This window comes from Alosa sapidissima, chromosome 23 (genome assembly GCF_018492685.1).
Source record: "Alosa sapidissima isolate fAloSap1 chromosome 23, fAloSap1.pri, whole genome shotgun sequence".
Classification (NCBI taxonomy): Eukaryota; Metazoa; Chordata; class Actinopteri; order Clupeiformes; family Clupeidae; genus Alosa; species Alosa sapidissima.
In genome coordinates, this window is record NC_055979.1 from 16,009,083 (window position 1) to 16,030,973 (window position 21,891).

The following is a 21,891-nucleotide window of genomic DNA, read 5'->3' on the forward strand; positions in this document are numbered from 1 at the left end:
TCTCTTCTTCTTGAAAACTACCAAGGATGTCCACAACACCAGGTAGTCAGTCCACCCTCGTCCATCAGCTGGCCACACTGCTGAAAAACAATGGTAGGGCATCTCATACTGCTGTTTCACATTGTGTATCAAGTGACAGACACATTTGGTAATATACTCTGAGTGTGTGTGTGTGTGTGTGTGTGTGTGTGTGTGTGTGTGTGTGTGTGTGTGTGTGTGTGTGTGTGTGCGTGTGTGTGCGTGCGTGTGTGCGTGTGTGCGTGTGTGTTCGGTATCACCTGTGTGTGTAAGCAATCAAAATGATGGCATCTACCCTCTGGTGATTCTGAACACAGTGTCCTGCAATATAGCCTCCATCTCATTTTATAACAACACTGCAACATTTAGCCACATTCTGAAGTATGAGGTATGCTTTTATCACACAACTATACTTTTGGCATCCCATTCAAATTAATTTAGATGGTAAATGGTCATGTGGAAGACAGATAAACATGTGTGTCATTCCCTCCTGCCATCCAGGATATGCATTATGCAATTCACCACAAAAAAGCAAAAAACAAAAACTATCCTATATCAAGACATGTTAGCAAGTTAGCAAAACCTCAGATTTAAATAAACGTCCCATCCCATCTCTTCTGGCTCTTTATTTTTTTTGTGCTTATTTAGTTAAACTTTTTGTTTGATTGCCCAACATATAAAGGTCTGGAAAGTTTGTCTACTGTATCTTAATGGCTCATGCATTCTATGTGCCTTCATTGCAAAAAGAGTCTCATACAGTATGCTGCTCATATAATAATCTATATGAGCAGCATTTGTCCAAGACAAATTTCCCCTTATATTTTATTGTAAATAAACAAATCAAATAAACAAAATAATTTGTCATGCGAGGTTTATAAATACACTGCATTCCATCCAATTCAGTACAGTGCAGTGATGTCATTTTGCCCACACACCAACAAATATTTTCCACTTCCATCCACACAATTGTATACTTCTGTTTTCCCCCGGTCTCTTGGAACTTCTTAGAAAGAATAGCTTTGAACTGTAGCCTAAATATGCGGAGACATTTCCACAATTACTTCTGTCCACATCATTTTATACTTCTGTTTTATTAACCACATTCTGTCTGAACATCTTAGAATGCTTTTGACCTTGAGAATGAGATGACCGACAATTTAGCAATCTCAGCAGGTTGTTTATGTCTTTATTTAGTTTCCAGGTTCACTTCTAAGTCTGATTGTGTGTGTGTGTGTGTGTGTGTGTGGTTACCAAGGTGACTGTGTGCTGGACGGCAGTAGCACCCTGACCCTGCAGGTGAGCCACCTGCAGCACCTGACCCGTCTGTTTGAGCAGTACCTGATCTCGCGCACGCACCAGCATGGCTTCCTGGCCCTCCCGTCCCACCCCGCCGACACTGCCTCCCTCCTCCAGCTGCAGTTCCTGTTTGATGTGCTGCAGAAGACCCTCTCCCTCAAGGTTCACACACTATTCAAAGCTATTCAAAGCTGCACTATTCAAAAGATGCAAAGCAGCAGGTTGTTTTTTAAGATGCTGCTTCAGTTTTTATTCCGTTTTCTATATTAGCCTACCCTAAACGTCAGCCTGTAGAATGTCATATCTCTTGTTTTATTTGTGGAAGTAGGTATAATATAAACAGTTGTTATAAAAGCTCAAAAGCGGTATAATCACAAATGGACGTTGATGGAATACACAAACGAACCAATAGATGGCGCCATGTTGTTGTTCTACCATCTGTGTGACGGTTTGTTTTTGTTCCTCTCTAGCTTGTCAACCCTCCTGGATCAAGACTGCAGTCTGTAGTGAAAATCTTCCCCTTTAAGTCTCTTAAACACTTGGAGGTATTATACATGAAATCTTCATTTCACAGACACAGACCTCAGGGGTTCCATGCCTCAGCTGTTTTGTGTATGATCTGACTCAGTATCAGATGTCTTTGCTTGAGGTGTCTCCATATATGTAGCTGTCTAACTCGTCATGTGCATGTATGTGTTGCTTTGCCCATTTTGCACAAGACTGACTCTCTGGCTGACTCTGATATACTCTTTGGCTATCTCAGTCACTATCCATTTTCATTCTTCACTCTTTAAATGTACACTATGCAGGTTTAGGTATTTTTGGGCACTGTAGAGCTCCCTTTAGAGTCACAATATATTTATATTTTACTCTGCTGTTGTAAATAGCAAACTTCTCGTGACTTATCCCCCCTGTACACAATGAAAATGCTTTTGTTGTGGAGGTGAAGGATTATCAATGTTCAGGCAAAATCGATCTCCAAAGAGCTATATCTACTGACAAGGTAATGTGTCATGATTCTCATGAGATTTGTTGGGCCGCCGTCCTTGAAGTTGCATGGCTGGTTTTCTTCGTAGCGACTTGCTACGTCTGTGCTCTATAGCTATGGTAGGTGAACGATTCGCCTATTAAAAGTTTGTTTACCATCAAATTGGCGTCGTAAAGGTGAAAATCTTGCATAGTGTACCTTTAAAGTACTGTTTTCTGAGTGACAATCATTTCTTATTGACATTTTCATACTGATAAGAAAGATAATTAGATGATTTGGGATGATAGGGACTGACTTTAATCTGCCTGTCTATTTGTCTATCTGTACATATCTATCTATCTATCTATCTATCTATCTATCTATCTATCTATTTTTCAAAAGTGTTTGTCTGTCTGTCTGTCTGTTTGTTTGTTTCTCATTGTCTGTCTGTCTGTCTGTTTATGTGTCCTAGCTGAAGCGTATCCCACCGCACTGTCTGGAGGGTCTGCGGGGGGTGTACTCACAGCTGGAAATCTTCACCTGCTCCAAGAGCCTCAGCTCCCTGGAGGTACAGTCATCAACCAGCACCTTCTCCAGTGTGTGTGTGTGTGCGTGCGCACCCAGGCACATGCATGGTGCTGCATGCATGCATTCACTCGTGTGTGTGTGTGTGTGTGTGTGTGTGTGTGTGTGTGTGTGTGTGTGTGTGTGTGTGTTTCTTAGGAGCTTCTGTCACTGTGTGGTGGAGACCTTAGTTCTGCTCTGCCATGGCTGGAGCTGCACACGCTCAACTTCAGCTACAACTCCATATCCTGTCTGGATGAATCGCTGGTGAGACACACCTACACACACACACACACACACACACACACACACACACACACACACACACACATATATACACACACACACACACACCTACATACACACACACACACACACACATATATACACACACACACACACACCTACATACACACACACACACACACACACACACACACACATATATACACACACACACACACACACCTACATACACACACACAAATAACGTTTGATCATTTTCTCACTCTCAGCTGTAACTTTTTTTCTCAAATGACAAGTCACATTCTCCAGATATATTAACTTTTATTATTAGTATATGTTCAATTGAAAATGTGATTGATTGGAATCCTACCCAGGCTTATGAAACTCTTGACACCTCCATCACTCACAGGCCTTGGCAATGCCCTTTTGTGTTTCCCTCTCTACAGAGTTTGCTGAATGTCCTCAAGTCCCTGGACCTGAGCCACAACAAGATCCAGGACTGCGCTGAGTTCCTGAAGGTAGCGAGCAAGAGAGAGGGCCCGGACTTGTCAGAGTGATTGAGTAGAGTGTTAGGCTGCGGGTGTTTTAGTATCCAAACATTCCACCTGTCGAGGAGAATACTTTATCCGTGCTGTGACTTTAAAAGTAGTACATGAGAGAGTTGGCGGAAAGAGTTGCCCATCAATTATCTTATCCGTCATCTTGATTGTCAGTACCTACAGTATGAACAGCAGTAAGAAAAGCACCTATTTACGTCCTCTTTGACTTACAACTGTGCTTGTTTGAGCCCCAGCTGAAATGGTTATACCACTTTAAGCCTTATCTGACATTGTTACACCTGTTTAAGCTTGGCAAATGATGACATCTACTGGACCCCCATCTAAAATGGAATTCCTATTTGACCCCCACTCAGAAATGGCTATGCTTATTTGAACCCTATATGAAATAGCTATGTCTATTTGAGCCCCATCTGAAATAGCTATGCCTGCTTGACCCCCATCTAAAATGGCTACGCTTATTTGAGTGCCATATATCATCACTAGTCAAGTCAAGTCAAGTTTATTTATATAGCGCATTTCATACACAGGGGTCATTCAATGTGCTTTACAGAAACCAAAGCAATGAGTAATAGAAAATAAAAGATTAAAAGGGCAATAGTTCAAACTTAGTATAAAAAGTATAGTTAATAATATAATTAAAGAATATTTTTTTTTTTAAAAAGAAAAGAAAAAGACTGCTTTTTTTGAGCTCCATCTGACATGACCGTACATATCCAGACCCTACCCTCAACATCCCCACCCAGTTTAGCACCCTCTGAAAGGACCTCACCTGTATGGCTTCCTGACATGCCCCCACACCCCCACCCCACCCCATGCCCTTTAAGAGGATTAATCGATTACATTCATAAAGTTGATGGCTTAAGTCAGTGACACAAAACAGATTATCTGCACTCCCTGGCTCCCATTCACAGTTTATTTTGTTTGTGACGTTTCGAGCTGTGCGGCTCTTCCTCAGATCTGGTGTGCCGATTATCTCTTATTCTGCTTGGATACTCTTGTACTGGATCCTGCACCCATCCAATTTTGGCCTGGGATGTGCATGGCCTCGCACTGCTTCTTTAAAGTCAGTGACACACCTCTCTCACTCACGCCACACTCCTTTTGTATTCCTTTTTTATTATTCCTTCCATCTGAGAGATAGACAGTTCTCTCAGGGACCCCCACCCACCACCACCACCACCACTCAGGAGGAACAGGAACCTGGTCAGTGTGACTCTGTTGAGCCTTGAGTCTGCCAGTCACGCTTCGACCTTTGACCCCATGACCCCAGTGATGTCTGAACTAATCACACATCTGGTCAGCAGATGCTCTGAAGGCTGGACAGAGCAGAGAACATCCATAAAACTCAATAGTCAATCGTCAGTTTTTGTGAAAGGGGGACAGGGAAGGGATGATTTCTCTGTGAAGTAGCCCTAAAACCAATGGTGCTAAAGCTAGTCTTGACCTTTTGCTCGACGTCCCTTTTATTTTCTCTGACCCAGTCTCATTATTTGTGTCCCTTCACCCTTTTTCCTTTCCTCCCTCTCTCTCTCCATCTCCATCTTCTTCTCTTCTCTTCTCTTTCTCTCTGTCTCCTGTTGTAGTCTCTGAGTGAGTTGGAGCATCTGAACCTTGCCTATAATAACCTCCAGAGGGCGCCACAACTGGGCTTGAGCGCCAGGGTCAAACTAAGCGTGCTCATACTGCGCAACAATGAGCTGGAAACCATTAATGGTAAGGCTACCAAGTAACACACACACACCACACACACACACACACACACACACAGAGCGAGAGACACACAAAACTAAGATGTCTTGTAAGGGTTTGCCCCCTGTGTGTTGCCCTGTATTTTGTATGTCCTGTTTCGTGTCAAACGAGAGTCTGGGTTTGTGACCACAGTCCATTTTCTGTGCAGTGAGTTTGTTACTCTGCGCTGAACTCTTGTCTTCAGAAAATATGTTGTTATTTTTTTGTCTGAGCAGCATGTGTAGTTATGCTAAGTGCAAAAATGTGTGTGTGTGTGTGTGTGTGTGTGTGTCTGTTGTCCTGGGCTCAGCGGGCTGTTCATGGCTGGGGTGCTGATCTGAGTAGACTTGTGAGGCAGGGATTACCTTTCTTCTCTCTTTGTTGGAGAGTTTATTAGCAGACGCTGCCAGAGGGTCCTCTATCTGCCCATCGGCTGCCCTCTGAACACACACACACACACACACACACACACACACACACACTGATGCTCCCACACTTGCACATACGCACAGACTCTCTCTCACAGACAGTGCACTCCTACTGTTTCTTTTGAAGACGTGTGGTCCTGATTTGAAAAGTGATCTGTCACATGCCTCTGTCCCTCTCTCCCATTCACACACACACACATACTGTAGACACACACACGCTAAAACACACAAAGACTTTCATCCATTAAAGTATGTAAAATATTTATACGATTTAGAACGTTAATGAAATATCGATATACTAATCAAGAAACAAAATAACAATTACAATGGTAGTCATAATAATGTAATTATAATGATGTGATGTAATGTAGTTCAGTTAAAGGGCAGCTGAACAGTTGAGTAATAGATGTAGCCAGTTTTTTGGCTGTCCATAATAATAATAATAATAATAATAAGCTTTATTTATATAGCACCGTTCATACACAGAATGCAGCTCAAAGTGCTTTACATTTGAAGCATGTAACACAATAATAGTCAGTCAGTCATTATCAATCACTTTTCTTCATTGCTGGGGCCGTTTATGATCCACTCAGCAACATATCAAAAATATAGAAAATAACATGTCATAAGACTGGCAGCCTTAACCCTTTACCCCCATAAGCACGCCATATGGCAATTGTGGCAAGGAAAAACTCCCATATTCCAGGAAGAAACCTTGAGCAGAACCTGACTTAATAGGGGGAGCCCATCTGCTTCTGGCTGGCTGCGCCCTCCAATGGCAGCAGATGTAGAATAATCTGAAAAAGTAGTCTACAGGATAAGATAAGTTAACTAAAACCTTTCCTGTACAGGTATGTTTTCAGATCTTTTTTAAAAATATTTACTGAACTCGCCTGCTTGATGTACAGAGGCAGGGTGTTCCATAGTTTTGGGGCATAATGGATAAAAGCAGCTTCTCCACTTTGCTTGTGGAGCACTTTGGGTACGATTAAAAGATTAGAATTGGATGATCCAAGTTTCCTTTGTGTTTGATAAGATATTAAAAGCTCGGAGATATATGAAGGTGCTATGCCATTCAGAGCTTTGTAAGTAATTAACATAACCTTAAAATCAATTCTATTGGAAATAGGGAGCCAGTGCAGTTCAGCCAACACAGGGGTGATGTGTTCTCTCTTCTTGGTCTTAGTTAAAAGTCTAGCCGCAGAGTTCTGTATGAGTGCCAATTTCTTTAGATGTTTTTTGGGAAGACCAGTGAAAAGTGCTTTGCAGTAGTCTAACCTGCTAGTGATAAAGGCGTGAATTAGTTTTTCTGCATCTTGTTGAGTTAAAAAGGGCCGCACTTTTGGCAATGTTTCTCAGGTGGAAATAGGCTGTCTGAGTAACTTTACTGATATGGGGCTTAAAATTTAACTCTGCATCTACGATGACACAGAGGCTTGTTACTTTTGGTTTGACCTGGTGCGCCAAGTTCCCCAGATTACTAAGAACAATGTCTCGCTTTAGTTTTGGTCCAACCAAAAGTACCTCTTTTTTGTCATCATTTAGTTTCAAAAAAATGTTGCTCATCCACTGATTAATGGAGGTTAGGCATGCAGTGAGGGAGCAAAGGCCATCTGGGTTAGTTGGCTCCACAGAAATATACAGTTGGGTATCATCTGCGTAGCTATGGAAGTTTACATTATGCTGACTTACTGTATGACGTTTCCCAACGGAAGCATATATAGGGAAAATAGCAGGGGACCAAGGCAGCTCCCCTGGGCCACACCAAAAGGCAAGTCATGTTTTTCAGACACATGATCTCCTAGACTGATATAAAAATCTCTGCCAGTAATGTAGGTTTGAAACCAGTTTAGAGCATTATCAGAAAGACCCACTCATCCATGTTGACGTATGAACTGTCCTGCTCATTGCGCTCTACCCACTCCCCAGGCGGTCAAGGGCCCATTCAGATAACTGGAACCAGGGTCATCTGCGTCAACAACAAAAACGACAACAACAGTCGATATTCGCTCACTTTGTCAATAAGAAGTTACACAATTTAACTATTGTTGGATAGAACTATATAGAACTATAGTTTTTGTTACGAGCACTTCACACAGAATGCAAATCGTATGTGGCACAACAAGGTTGAGTTTTCTCAATGTGAATTAATATAATACACCAACCAAGCCATTAAGTTAGTGCTGTGGTCCCCATTGTCAAGTCATTGTCCCCATTGTCAAGTTTATTTTTGTCATGTTTATGTTTGTAGCCCACTGAAAATGTGTTGTGCCAAAGGGCTGCAGAAATCTGGGTATAAAACAAGCAACTAATGAAGATTAATTCATTAATTAATTTAAACAAGTAAAAGAACGTGCGTAGTGGCACTGGGACTTCATCTATCTTACAGACTTTGGCAACGGGAACACTCAGCTTGGGTCTTGTATTACCGTCTCTCTCTCTCACACACACACACACACACACACACACACACACACACACAAAGGGGTCAGAATGAGAGGTCCCCAGACTGACTGACGCAGAACAGATCAGGAGTGAAGCTGCTTCTGTTTGTCCTCCCCCCCAGCAGACATATTAGAGGATCTGCTTAGTAGTATTACATGGGACGCACACCAACACACACACACACAGGTCCAGGTCCCGTTCCCCCAATCTGTTGCGCAGGTTGTGTTTCCACTCTGACGTTGGGCATTGCCTGTTACACTTGCTCACTTGTTGTTGTTTTTGTTGTCGTTGTTGTTTGTGTGTTTTGATTCTCAGGGGTGGAGCTGCTGAGCTCGCTGCAGCACCTGGACCTGGCCTACAACCTGCTGTTGGAGCACTCCCAGCTCGCCCCCCTCTCTCTGCTGCACTGCCTCAACGTGGTGAGACGTGCGCACTACCGCCCCCTACTGACCACTCAAAGACACACTCACTACTGACCTCCCAAAGACAAGTGCACTAGTCCAGGGGTTCCCAAACTTTTCCACTACAAGGCCCCCCAAATACCACTAGGTTCTGGCCAAGGACCCCCTTAATGTGTTATTAAACCCATCGACAATACTACGGCAAATGTAAAAATACATTAAGCTAATCCTAATAATTATTTTCTGCTATATGAGAGCTATCAGTCTACTATTATTCCCAGTCATTATCATGGAAAATATAATGTTCAGATATGCAACAAATTTCTAAAATGGCATTGTATAACAACCCTCATAGTAATATGTATATTTTACATTTTTCAAATGTATTTATTTGTTGCTTTTATTTTTCCTTCCAACTTGCTGAGGCCCCCCTGGCACCCCCCCGCGGCCCCCACTTTGAAAAACACTGCACTAGTCCACCCCCTACCGACCCAGGGGTGCATTTCCCAAAACCATAGTTGCTAACCTGCAACTTAGTTGGTTGGCAATGGGAAATTGCATTGCAACCTACAAAGTTGCTAACTTAGTTAGCAACTATGGTTTTGGGAAACGCACCCCAGACAGAAACACATACACTATCTGCCCCTGTCTGACCACTGAAGGCACATTTACTACTGTCCCACTTTGACCACTAAAATACTCTCTCTATGGCTGCCCTTTGAGTCACCTTACTCACTGCACTCACCATAATGTCTAATTAAGGCAAAATTGCCAGTATGAAAATAATGTTTTCTGTCCCTATAGTATAGTGTTGATAAACCCAGAAGAACAGTCATATTAAGGTGATTCAAACCCACATAAACACATGCAGTGTATTTCCCCAAGGGCAGGTAAACATTTTTGTACTCCCACATAACAGGGGCCTCACCCATTATTTTTTTTAAATGTTCAAACCAAATTGTACAGCTGAAATTGCCAACCATGGAGTTCAGACTGAACATATCAAGTGATTTAATTATCAGCACAAATGCATAGTGAGAAGCAGAACGAGAATGGGAAATGAAAATCTAAGAGACTCAGAGACTCCAGACTCAGTAAGCAAAGCTTTCAGCCAGAAGTAAATGATTTCTGTAGCATGGAAAAAAAGAGTTGATCAGCTGAAATGAACTCACTTAAATTGAGAGGTTAAATCCATAAGATTAGGTTATTTTGTGTACAGGTTGGTGATGCGGAAGAAGCAAGCCACTAAGTGATATGTTGAGACCTTCAGTCTTACAGTCTCTTTCATCCTTGTGACAATTTGTCACTGACAAAAACAATCCCCGCAATGACTTTTAACATAATCATCCCAAAGTCGTCCGATCATAATAACAAAGTATACAAGCTAGAGATCTAGTTATGAAACAATAGGCCGGCCTGCTTTCAGTGTCTTTCCATGTCTTTTTAAAACCCAGCCTGTGATCTTGGAGACAGCTATGTAATTAGTGGATTTGTGATAACCAGCCACAGTGAAGGTAATAACAGGTCTGTGTGTGTGTGTGTGTGTGTGTGTGTGTGTGTGTGTGTGTGTGTGTAATGGGCTCCTGTAGTCCTCTGAGCTCTGGAGTTTGCGCTCAAAGACATGGCCGCCCAGCCCTCATGTGGAGTCTGTTCTCAGTGAATTGGTTGGTTGAACTCGGTTGAGTTATGAAGCTTGATAAGTATGATATGTGTTGAGGGAGGATGGTTGAAGTGCAGGTTGGCTGTCAGTGTTATCAAGCAAGTTTTGATCAAAGTGTTATCTCCCTCTCTCTCTGTGTGTGCGTGTGTGTGTGTGCGTGCGTGTGTGTTGTGTGTGTGTGTGTGTGTGTGTGTGTGTGTGTGTGTGTGTGTTGGCGCTTACAGTTGATTTTGGATGGCAATCCACTGTTCTTCCAGAAGACCCATCGCTCGTCCACTGTACACCACCTCTCCCCCAGAGCTGCTTTCCAGCGGGTCAGTCTGTCTCTGTGTGTGTGTGTGTGTGTGTGTGTGTGTGTGTGTGTGTGTGTGTGTGTGTGTGTGTGTGTGTGTGTGTGTTCATGTACGTTACGTGTGTGTACATGTGTTTCTTTGTGTGTATGCATGGTATGTTTCTCTATGTCTCTGTGTGTACTGTAAATGAATAGGCCTATCTGTGCCTGTATCTGTGTATTTGTCTGACACAGTATGCCTGTAAGCTATAAGATAAGTGTGTGAAGAACGGAAAATCCTAAGATATGTTTGTATGTCCCTGAGTGCTGTAAGGTGTGTGTGTGTGTTGGTCTATGTTTTTGTTTATGAGCAGGGCCTAAATTTCAGCACGAGATTGCGGGTATTTAGCATAATTTATTCAAGTCCCGCAAATCTAGCCATCATAATGCGAGAAATTCCCGCGCTGTCTGATAACGTTAATCTAATAATGGAGCGGCGTGAATGCGGGACTACTGACTGGATGGACCAACTTTTAACCTTAATTGAATGTAACCCCATGCAGAGACACACGCGCACAGAACATGTGTTCTTCATTTGAGGAACGTTATATGTGCGGACGTGCACAGACAGCTACAGACACAGCGCACAGTAGGCCTACCTTCACTTTCTAGAGTGCGTATTCATTACGTGAAAGATGCTTCACCAAAACAGCAATCACAAATTACCAAATGTATCTTGATGTGTTGTCACAAACACATACTCCTATTAGAAAATCTCATCCGAAATCATGTAAGTAGCCTAAGGACTATGGTAAACGTCGTTCTCTCATTGACGCCTGTAATAAGGAAAATGCTTAACATCGAGGACTTTGTTCTTAATCCTGAACACTCAAACTGGACCAACCTTATGTTCGGTTTGTAAAATGTTGTTACCCCCTCCCCCCAAACTGTATCAATCCCCCCTATGTGAAGCACTGAATTCCCCCCCAATTTGAAAAATGAATTGTAGGCCCTGATGAGGTTGAGGGAAGTTAATTTATCGTGTTAGTGCAAGGTTCCACATTTTTGTGTTAAGGCTTGCCACAATCTGTGTGTGTGTTTATGTTCACGCGCTTAAAATTGATACACTGAGGTTCCCTTCTCTTGAATCAGCAAAATCCTCCCAAACAGTCAGTCCATCAGTAAATATACATACATACTAGACATTCTCTCTCTCTCTCTCTCTCTCTCTCTCTCTTTCACTCTCCCTCTCTCTCTTTCACACGCACACGCTCACTCACCACACACACACACACACACACACACACACACACACACACACACACACACACACACACACACACACACACAATATATGCTGATCCTCTACCTCCATCTTAAAAAAAACAAAACACTGTCATTGTGCCAAACACGTGACATCTCATCTGGTGTGTGTCGAGGTCTCATTACAGCCGCGTCTCTGTCGTCTGTCTGAGTGAGAGACCCTGTGGTCATGTTGTTGCTCTGGTCTAGGAAAGGATCTGTGTCCAGTAGCATCCATCACCTCTTTCTGTTCTTTCTCACAGTTTCGACTGGACGGCTGCCTGCTCTCTACCTCAGAACTGGCGGTGAGGAACAGTAACATGTCTGTGCTTGTGTGCGTGCGTGTGTGTGTGTGTGTGTGTGTGTGTGTGTGTGTGTGTGTGTGTGTGTGTGTGTGTGCATGCAGCATGTGTGTGTGTGTGTGTGTGTGTGTGTGGTAATAGTGAACGATGGTACAGTGGTCAGTCAGGTCACCACCTAAGGTCTTAGATGGAGAGGCCTCTGCCTGACCTGCTGAACATCAGCAAATCTATACAGGCCTCCATTCCCTGCTGTCCATTAGCAGTCTCAGTTCAGTTCAAACAATGGGATGATGTTTTTTCAAGTCATCAAAGGGCTTTTGTAATTGCTGTGACTCGCAAGCCAAACGTAGACCTACAGTATGAGTGATCGCTGACCCCAGTAAAATGCACTTTTGCATTTCTGAGGAACTGCAAAGGGTGCTTGCTCAAAACATTTCTCAAGGGCAAACATTAAAAAAAGGCATTTCTATGAGTCCTACATGCTTCTCAACAGCCCAGTGTGGTTGTTTGGTCCTTTGCTTTAAAGGCAAACTATGTTTTTTTAGCTTAATATGCAGGCTTTTTAGCTTAATTTACCTTAACTTAACAGTTTCAGAGTCATTGGAATGGTTATATGACTTTTTTCGGGTTGAATGGTGGCCGTCTCGCTACCCCCTAGCACCTGTGAGCGGAAAAAACACCCTTACAACTTTGGGCCTGGCGGCCTTAGTGTCAGGAAGTATAATGATTGTAACACATTGCTTTACTGCATTTAAATACATATTCTCCAGGCACTGGCAAGAACAAGGTAGCGATGGAGTTTCTCAGACATTCGTCATGACGGAGCCAGCGAAAAAGAAACAAAAACTGAGAGAACAGCGAAGAAATTGCCAATACTGCATAGTTTCTCTTTAATGACACTGTGTAGAGGACAGTGAGTGCTCTTTGCATGTACTGTAGCATCAATGGCATAACTGTTGAACTGAATAAAATATAATTAAGCAAGATTGTGTAATCATATCATGTTGATCCCAGTATTCATCTAGGTACCGTACTACTGAGCCTTCTTTCATCCCACTTCATTTGTCATCCATAGGTGCTACCCAAAACGGGACAGCTGATTGGTCAGATGGCACAGGCCACGGCCCCGGCGGTGGTTTCCGCGGCGATGGAGCGCGGCTCACAGGAGTTCTCGAGTGGAGGAGGAGAGCTGAGTGATAGCATGTCTGTGAGCGAGGTGGGAGTGTCTCGTCTGCGCAAAAAGAAGTCAAAGGTACACACGCCTGTGTGTTTGTGTGTGTGTGTGAGTGATACCCGTCTAGTACTCTACACTCCGGTGACCCTTGACCGCCTCAGGAGAACTCTCTGTCTCTATCTCTAACTTTTATCTCTCTCTCTCACTCTCTCTCTTTCCCTCTCATCCCCAGAAGAACTTGTTACTCTCTGCCCCTCAGGGATGCATCGCCATAGAGAAATCTGGGTCATTCGCTTTTTCCTGAGTGTTGTGAAATGCTTTCACTCTCAAAGTGCACCAAAGGTTCACAATAGCTACTGTTAGCTGTTGTACCATTAGGTAATGTAGCATTGTTAGTGAGTCTTCACAAGAGGTCTAAAGTGGACACATAAGGACATTTACTAGGACAGTTTGATGAATGGTCAGTCACTGTGTATACCTCTTTAGGTCTATAACCATATGCTATACCTCTATCCTCGCCTGTACTTTATTAGGCAGAACTTTTACATCTTGAAGGAGAATTCCAGTGATTTTTCACATAGATTTCCCCAATTGAATCTCCTCAATTGTATTTTCTGTTGTGAAGACATCTGATTGCTTCCCATTGAATTTGCCGCCCCCTGCAGGGGAAAGTGAAGGTGCGTAGGGCCAGCATCTCGGAGCCCAGCGACACAGACCACGAGCTGAGAGTGGGCTCTACTCTACAGGGTGAGTTTGGAGCCTGACAATGAAGGCTACCCTGGGCATGCAACTGAAGCGTTCCACTCGTCTAGCCTCTGCTGCAATTAGCTTCCACTATTAGCAATGGAACTGGCTACACCAGACGCGATAGCACCGTTGGATAACGTTGGAAAAAAATTAGACCAGTCTTCTAAAACTATTTTTATGCTACGCGAATGGAGTACTTCAGTTACGTACCTGGTGTAGCCTCCTTTTGACCCTCCCCTACAGCCCCAATGGGTCATGCTGGTTTAAAAATGTAAATTTTAGTTTTGACATATTATACTGTAATGTTTGTGTGGTGTATATTGTTTAAAAATAGGCATATTGTTGGATGGACTGTGGTATCAGTCAGAGATGAATCGCCTTACTGGTCTGTGCGTTTCTGACTCATCCCTTAGACATAGTGCTCCACCACCAGAAGGACATTGAGCGCATGGACAGCTTCCGAGACCAGCTGGGCGAGGACTGGCTCCGCTACCAGCACCACCTGGAGACCTCCGTCCATCCCAACAACACCACCACCACCACCACCACTACTACCCCTGCCCAACTCCCTGCCTCCAGCACCCCCACCACCACCACCACCATCATCCCTGTCACCGCTCAGATAATCCCCAATGGCCGCTGCACCCCCTCCCCCTCACCGCTGGAGGCACACACCCCCGAGAAGACGGCTCTTACAGAGGCCTTGGACTGCGTCTCCCCTGTGTCCCCCTTGTTGACGTCGGAGCCCCGAGACGGGGACGGCGAGCCCGAGGTGGACGCCGCGGTGATGGACGACGAGACGGACTCCACGCTGCGCTGGGGGGAGCACAGCCAGGACTCGCGCTCCAACTCCACCCTGGAGAGGAGCGTCCTGGACACCAGCGCCGTCGTCACGCCGACACCGCAAGCAGAGGAGGATGGGGAAGAGGAAGATGAGGAGGAGGAGGAAGACCAGGGAGGTTGGTCCCCTCTGTTCTCTGAACATTCTTTTGTGCAATCCAATTTTTATTGATTTTCAGGTGAGCAAAGGCAAGACGGTCACTTGGACTGTGCTTTGACTAGTTCTTAAAGTTCTGCACTCTCATCCTAGTACCTAAGGTCTCCTTTACAATGTAGCCTGAATGTTAATCCTCATTTTGTAAGTTGCTTTGGATTAAAGCGTCTGTTAAATTAATAGATGTCATATAACTGATATGGTAAGAAAATATTTTTGCGTCCATATCAGGGTTACGTGGAGCAGTACGGTATCATCTGTCCTTTCAACTCTTTACCTTTCCACCTTTTGGAAATATGTGTATTTTCTTCCGAACCTCCTACACTGATACGAGGATCAAAGCGCTGTGAGAATCCACACTTCAGCAGATTCTGCATCTGTTGTACTCCTCTTGGTCCTCTGAAAAGATCCCTGTCAGAAGGTGTTTTTCAAAAGAGACACCTGAAGAGAAAAACACATATTCACTCTGAGAGTACATATTGTTCTAGCAACTCTGATCACTGTAGGGACTGTATATAAGATCTTAGCTCAGAAACAGTATTATTGTAACCTGACAAGTAAAAAAAAAAGATATTCAGGAGTAAATATCACAAGCCTGCTATAATTGAATGGTTGTCAGTTCCCCTCCTGACTATTCATCGTGCCTTAATTCCCTCATCTTTCTCCATCTTTCTCATGTTTTTCTTTCCTCCTCCATCTTTCTCCACCCTTCCCTCTGTGTCTCTCCATCCCCGTAGTGGACCTGTGCCTGCCACTTCTAGTGGGTGTGGTAAGCGAGGATGAGGATGAGGATGACGAGACGAGGAAGGCCCAGGGGCCAGTGTTCCTGCGTGTGCGTCAGGGCCTGCTGCTGGAGGTGGACATGCAGCGAGGGAGCGTCCGCAAGCGGGTGGAGCTGGACAGCCTGCAGCAGATCACCAGCACACTGCAGCCCTGGGGGGACAAGGTCAGAGGCACCCTGCTACTCCACACATGGAGGACAATTCACACACAGACAAAAACTGCAGACCCTGCAAAAAACAATCTAACCAAGATCAAAAAATCGAATTGGTATTGTTTTCGGCATAAAGAGACTTACTTAGGGCTTTCTCGTAAAATCATTTGATTTAATTTAATAAGAGTTTGACTTTATTTTGACTAGATTTTTTATCTTAATTTAGATAAATTAAACTATTTTACTTTTTACAGTGGTGCATGGGTAATCCATGGGTTATCCTGGATGAGCAGCTTTCCTACAGCTCCTTGAAAATGTATACATTTTTGAAAAATAAATGCAAAATAAAAGGCTTAGGAAAGTTTTTGAACCCTGATCTGGATAGCAGTTTGCAGAATAATAACCTATTTGCACCTCATCTTTGTCTTACATTCTCTTTCACACACACACACACACACACATGCACACACATGCACATACACACACACACACACATACACACACACACACACACACACACACACACACACACTTTGTGACCCCTATATTTTCCCCCTCAGGAGGACAGCGAGAGTCTCCCGGCTCTAATGCTGCAGTTCAGCTTCATCCTCCGTGAGCGACGCCAGCGGTGCTACGTAATGCTGGACGAAAATCCCCAGCAGGCTTTGCAGGTGAGACACCCAGAGCCGAGAGCTGAGAGCCAGGACCCGAGGGGTAAACGGCCATTCCCAAATACTCACTCTACCAGTCAGTCAGTAGCAGAGGTGGAATCCCAGCCTCAGAAAGTAAAAGTCTAGTTTAGTGCTCACTCAGGCTGAAGGAACACACAGAAGGACCTTTACTCTCTGAAGCAAGGATCCTCGCCTCTGTAGCATTCATAAACAAACCAACACATCTCCATCAAATGCAGTCTCTTCTCTTTCAGACATGTGCTGAATCAGTTGTATGATCAATTGATCCTTTGGGTAGAATCTGCCATCAAACTCAAGGGAAGCCAGATTCAGCTTTAAAGGCAGGCAGTCATTCATTCAGCCAGTTCTTGCAGTTCTATTAGCAATCCTGGGCTGATTTCTTTTTTTTTTTTTTTGCAGCATGTGGAATGCGCTCTGATTTATGCTCTGAGTCTGTTATTATGCGCTGGGTGGGGGATTTCTGAACTGGAGTGTGTCTCCAGAATTAATAAAAAGAAGAGAAAAAAAGAGTCATGTCATGGTTATGTGGTGCAAACAAGGCCATGGTCTATGAACGTGGCCATCTATCAGACAACTGTCTTATTCACAAGGGCAATAACCCCACTTGACGGGCAAGCCTGTGTGAAGGTCAGTGAGTTTATCCTTATACTGTCCCTCACTGATTCCAGGGGGCTGGCTTGGAGCGTGTCTGCGTGTGGCTTTGTGTTATTTTTCCTGCCTACTCACGTGTGACTCTGTGGTTTATGTTTTTATTGTCTCTCTCCCACACATGCACAAACACACAATAACTCATGCACACACAAACACGTGCATATGAACTCGCACCACTTCTGGCACAACATGCACATGTTGTCACACACACACACACACACACACACGCACTGTAGGATCTGCTGGACATCCTGTCGCGGGTGGTGGAGGAGAACGTCCGGCGCGTGGAGGAGAGTCGGCCGCGGGACCTCCGGCTGCAGTGTCTGCGCTGCAAGGCCGAGTTCAGCCAGCGTGGGTCTGAGGGATTCGCCGGGGCCTCTGACCGACTGGACGGCGGTCAGGAGCTTCAGGGATGCAGGGACAAGGGCGAGGACGAGGACGAGGAGACGGAGGGAGCAAAGGAGGACGAAGGCACAAGAAAAAATGCAGCTGGTAATAGATGGTGGTCAAGTGTGTGTGTGTGTGTGTGTGTGTGTGTGTGTGTGTGTGTGTGTGTGAGGGGTTGGACATATGGAATAGGGAGAGATAGGATGAAAAGAGATGTGTAAGGAAGGAAAGCAGAAGAAAGCATAGTGAGGTGGAAAATGAGAGAGAGGAGAGAGAGACTGAGAGGATTTAAAGAGATGGAAAAGTTACACAAAGGGATTACTTTAGGGTTGATGGAGAGAAAGAGTCCTCCTGTTTGTTTAGTACACGTTTGGACTCGTTGGACACGTTTTGGTGAAATTCCTCTGGGCTTGATGCATTGCCACAGGTGCCAGAATTGACCAGAAATCATAACTTGCTACATGACTGCCATTTAACAAGAGCAAGTTTTAACATGTCACTCTGGAATGGCCCATCTTCCACAGACATCTCTGCCATGCCAGAAACACCCCCGTGGCAAGTGGTGCCAACCTTTGGCACCATCACTAGAAGTGGCACCAGCGCCCTTCCTTTTCCATAGTCAAACAGTATCGGAGTGGAGCTTTCCTGAGTCAGACGGGCGGACTTGGGAAGCGTGTAGGAGCGTGTCTCCTTGAGAGCCGCTGACAGATGGTTTTAGAGAAGAAGGGAGAAAAAAAAACAGCAGGAACGCGATGAACCTGGTTTGTTTTCGTAAGGTATCCAACGCACAAGGCAGATCTAAACAATCCGACCTGTTTTATGCCCTTGGTTCTTTATTTTGTCATGGTAGATCCAGATAGATGATAAAGTCTAGCCCACGTAGTTTGAACAAGTCTTAATGGATTGATTCCATTCTCTTCTCCTCCCATCTTTTACTGACCTGCAGGCAGGTTCTAACCTGACTCTCGCCAGATGAATTTCGTTCCGCCTAGCTCCACTCATCCATCTGGGATCAATCCATTGAAGTGTTGCTTCAGAAGGCTGGGCCTAATCAAAAAATGCTTGCATATGATTGGATAAGCCACTTGTCCGTCATCTATTGACGTGCTACATCAACCACTCACATCGAAGCCAACCCGTGATGCTGATAACAGTCTCACAGTCGCTTCTACGCTATGTCACATCTATGAAACACCCGCCCTGCGTCCTGATTGGCTCTACCATAAAATCTGGTGCAGAAATCACTCTCAACGGAAGAGGTCCCAGATGGATCCGAGTGAAGCTAGGTGAAGCTAAGCTGAACGAAATTCATCTGGCGAGAGTCAGGTTAGGCAGATTCTCCTTTGTCTAGGTTTATATGGCCCTAAATTATGACTTTCACAGCACTCATTCCTATAAATCGCAGCTTTGCTTCTAAGTTTTGTCCACTGCAGCGTTCGTTCGAACCTGCTAGCACACACTGGCAAGATTAGCCAGAGTTTGTTCAGATGAGGCAATGATCCGCTTGGCCCCCCGCTGCTGCCTGTTTTTGCCGCAAAACATCGATCTCACCCCACTCTCGTGTGTGGTGTTTGTTTTCACTACAGCACAGAATTAGGAACGTTTTTTTTTTTTTTGAGGAGGAGGAGGTGGGAGTCGGAGGGTGGGGGGGGACACACCCAATTTCCCTGTCTGTAGGGCATTATTATGTCAGTTATTATGTCAGTTTATTTCACCCACATGCATCATTTTTCAGGTGGCTAATCTGGCTTGATGGAGTAAAAAGTCCTATCCCATCAATCAACTTTGTCCCAAAAACCAGTTTACTTGAAAAGCACATGTGGTCCTGATTGGGTCTCAGTCCAGCCCTTATCTACCAAACACCCCTTCCAGAGTGTTTTTCAGTGTTTGGGGTGTTTCTATGCTACTTACTCTTGTGCTCTGTGATAAGCCTTCCAGCTCAATTAAACTCAATTATCGCAGTTCATGAGGCATGGGAATCCTATTAAAAAACATTAACTAAATCTCTTTGAAACAATTGCAGTCATTGCAGCAATTTGTACTTCAACAGACAAGTAGTGGTAGAGCTTTTGAAAAAATCCATTTGCTGACTGTCACATTTTAGCTACCATGATTCCTTGTGAAGCAATCGAAAGAGCACTCCAAGTGTAAGCCAAATACTTTCAATCAGGTTCTGAAGGGCTGAAGGCCATTAAAGGAGAGAGACTGTAGTTAGAAAGTGTAAATTGTCTATATGATCTCATGTTAGGAGTGAAGTGTTTTGAATGATTTGATTTCTCCTTTTTCTCTTTTTTTTTGAAGACTCAATAGGAAGTGGACTGGTTTGCCCAGAATGCAATAGTGACCATGTGATCCAGCTAGTTGGCCAATCAGCACCTTCCACCAGTACGCCAGTCTCCAGTGATGTTGAGGAGGGGGGCGAGAAAAGACACTTCCATTTTGATGATACAGACACCCCTAAGAAGCGTCCAGGAGTCATATGTGTATGTTGGACGTTTTTCATTCTTAATTTTGCTTGTGGTGTCCAGATAAATAAAGGAATCAACTGCATAACTAGGCTATAACATATATTTCAGACATTTTTCAGCAAAGTTGTAATATTACGTTTTTTTATCTGCATTTTCATACGCAGTAGAACTTTAACTTACAACTTGGCTTCACTCTGCTTTATTTACATAGAACTTTGAGAGCCAGATTGAATCCTCATTGGCCAGCAGTGGTCACCTGACCCAGGAAATGACCAAAACAGAGGGAGAGCTGACCGACACTTTCATGACCGCTACCAGCAGTGGCCTGTCCCGGGCTGAGCCTCGGGACGAGGACTATGGATGGGCCGACCAGAGCACCTCCCAGCCCATTAGCTACCACACGGCGGATGGAGGCGGAACGGACCTCAGCTCCACCACCGAGAGCCAGGAGGAGCAGGAACTGGCCGGCAGCTACCGATACAGCGCCTTGCAGGAGTCCCAGGCAGACAGCTCGGACAGGGCAAGCCCCAGTGAGTCCCCAGATGTTTTTCTCTTTTTTACTTTTTTTTGGGGACTGGGCGGTGGTAATACCTCCTTAGGTGAACTGTGTGCGTGTGTGTGTGGAAGGGAGGTAATACCTTCTAAAATGTGTGTGTGTGTGGAAGTGGGGTAATACCTACTTAGCTAAGCAGTCAGTTTAAAATTTGAATTTAGACAAAATTTACCGGATTATAATGGATTACAGATTTAATTGGATTATTGCACCTTCAAGACTGTTAATATTCTGTTAAAAAAATTATTTAATTAATTGATATTGCATTATTAAACATTGACAAGCTATTTGACAGAGCTCAAGGTCTCACTCCCCTTTGCAAAATACATAAGAAGTGGGAGATGAACTTCCCAGGTCCATTCAATCAGTTGTCTATTGAAACACAGTTAAAAAGAAAAAGCTGTACCTGCAGATACTCCTATATTGCTGCACATTTGATCTAAATGCAAATCTGATGACTTCAACTTTTTAAACAGCAGCTGCATAGAGAGAGTGTAGCTTGAGTTACTTCAGACTGACATGTGAAGTCTACTTAAAAGGGCATTACTGTGTATCCGGAATAAGCTCTTGCTCTTAGAGTCATGAGGGATCTGATTGGAAGGAGTTGAAGGGAGAAGATGGAATGCGGTTTCCATGGATAGGGGGCATGGCAACAGGGAGATTGACATCTGAATTACAGACTTCCTTGTTTGCTTCTTCTCCCTGTCATTACGATCGACTGCTGGATCTTTAAACCACACAGCCTGGCTATGGTTTTTTGCTTTGCCCACCATACCATCTCTTGCAGTTCACAGAGCACAATTGTGCTATTGTAGTCCAGTGTTGGTCTAGAATTATTGCTGATTTATTTATAATCAACTTAATAGCAGACAGTTATTAATTGGTCCAGGTTATTGAGACCATAAGCATAACCACAGTGAGCATGATGGAATGAGAACTCAAGGTGGGCCAGGTGCCGGTTAGGCTAAGAAAATATCTTTGTTATATTTGTTTTCATTTTCTGATTGGAAATTGGAATGAAACATGCTGCACCTATTTATGCACCTGTTTGATTTCTGGGAAAAGAAAGTCAATCAGATATTTTGGGAATGTGGATCAGTTTG

At 44.1% G+C, this 21,891-nt stretch overlaps 1 protein-coding gene across 1 annotated transcript in view; it reads left to right on the forward strand.

Moving 5' to 3' along the window:
• LOC121698054 (serine/threonine kinase 11 interacting protein) overlaps window positions 1-21,891 on the forward strand; it is a 39,333-nt gene that overhangs the window by 573 nt on the left and 16,869 nt on the right. Inside the window, exons 2-19 of the mRNA XM_042079781.1 lie at window positions 26-93; window positions 1,274-1,476; window positions 1,785-1,859; window positions 2,754-2,849; window positions 3,005-3,112; window positions 3,538-3,609; window positions 5,235-5,364; window positions 8,568-8,671; window positions 10,538-10,627; window positions 12,150-12,191; window positions 13,264-13,440; window positions 14,028-14,109; window positions 14,523-15,068; window positions 15,841-16,049; window positions 16,598-16,708; window positions 17,617-17,872; window positions 20,069-20,250; window positions 20,447-20,765. Coding sequence (XP_041935715.1) covers window positions 27-93; window positions 1,274-1,476; window positions 1,785-1,859; window positions 2,754-2,849; window positions 3,005-3,112; window positions 3,538-3,609; window positions 5,235-5,364; window positions 8,568-8,671; window positions 10,538-10,627; window positions 12,150-12,191; window positions 13,264-13,440; window positions 14,028-14,109; window positions 14,523-15,068; window positions 15,841-16,049; window positions 16,598-16,708; window positions 17,617-17,872; window positions 20,069-20,250; window positions 20,447-20,765 — 2,869 coding nt within the window. The 5' untranslated portion in view covers window position 26. The remainder of the gene's footprint in view (window positions 1-25; window positions 94-1,273; window positions 1,477-1,784; window positions 1,860-2,753; window positions 2,850-3,004; window positions 3,113-3,537; window positions 3,610-5,234; window positions 5,365-8,567; window positions 8,672-10,537; window positions 10,628-12,149; window positions 12,192-13,263; window positions 13,441-14,027; window positions 14,110-14,522; window positions 15,069-15,840; window positions 16,050-16,597; window positions 16,709-17,616; window positions 17,873-20,068; window positions 20,251-20,446; window positions 20,766-21,891) is intronic.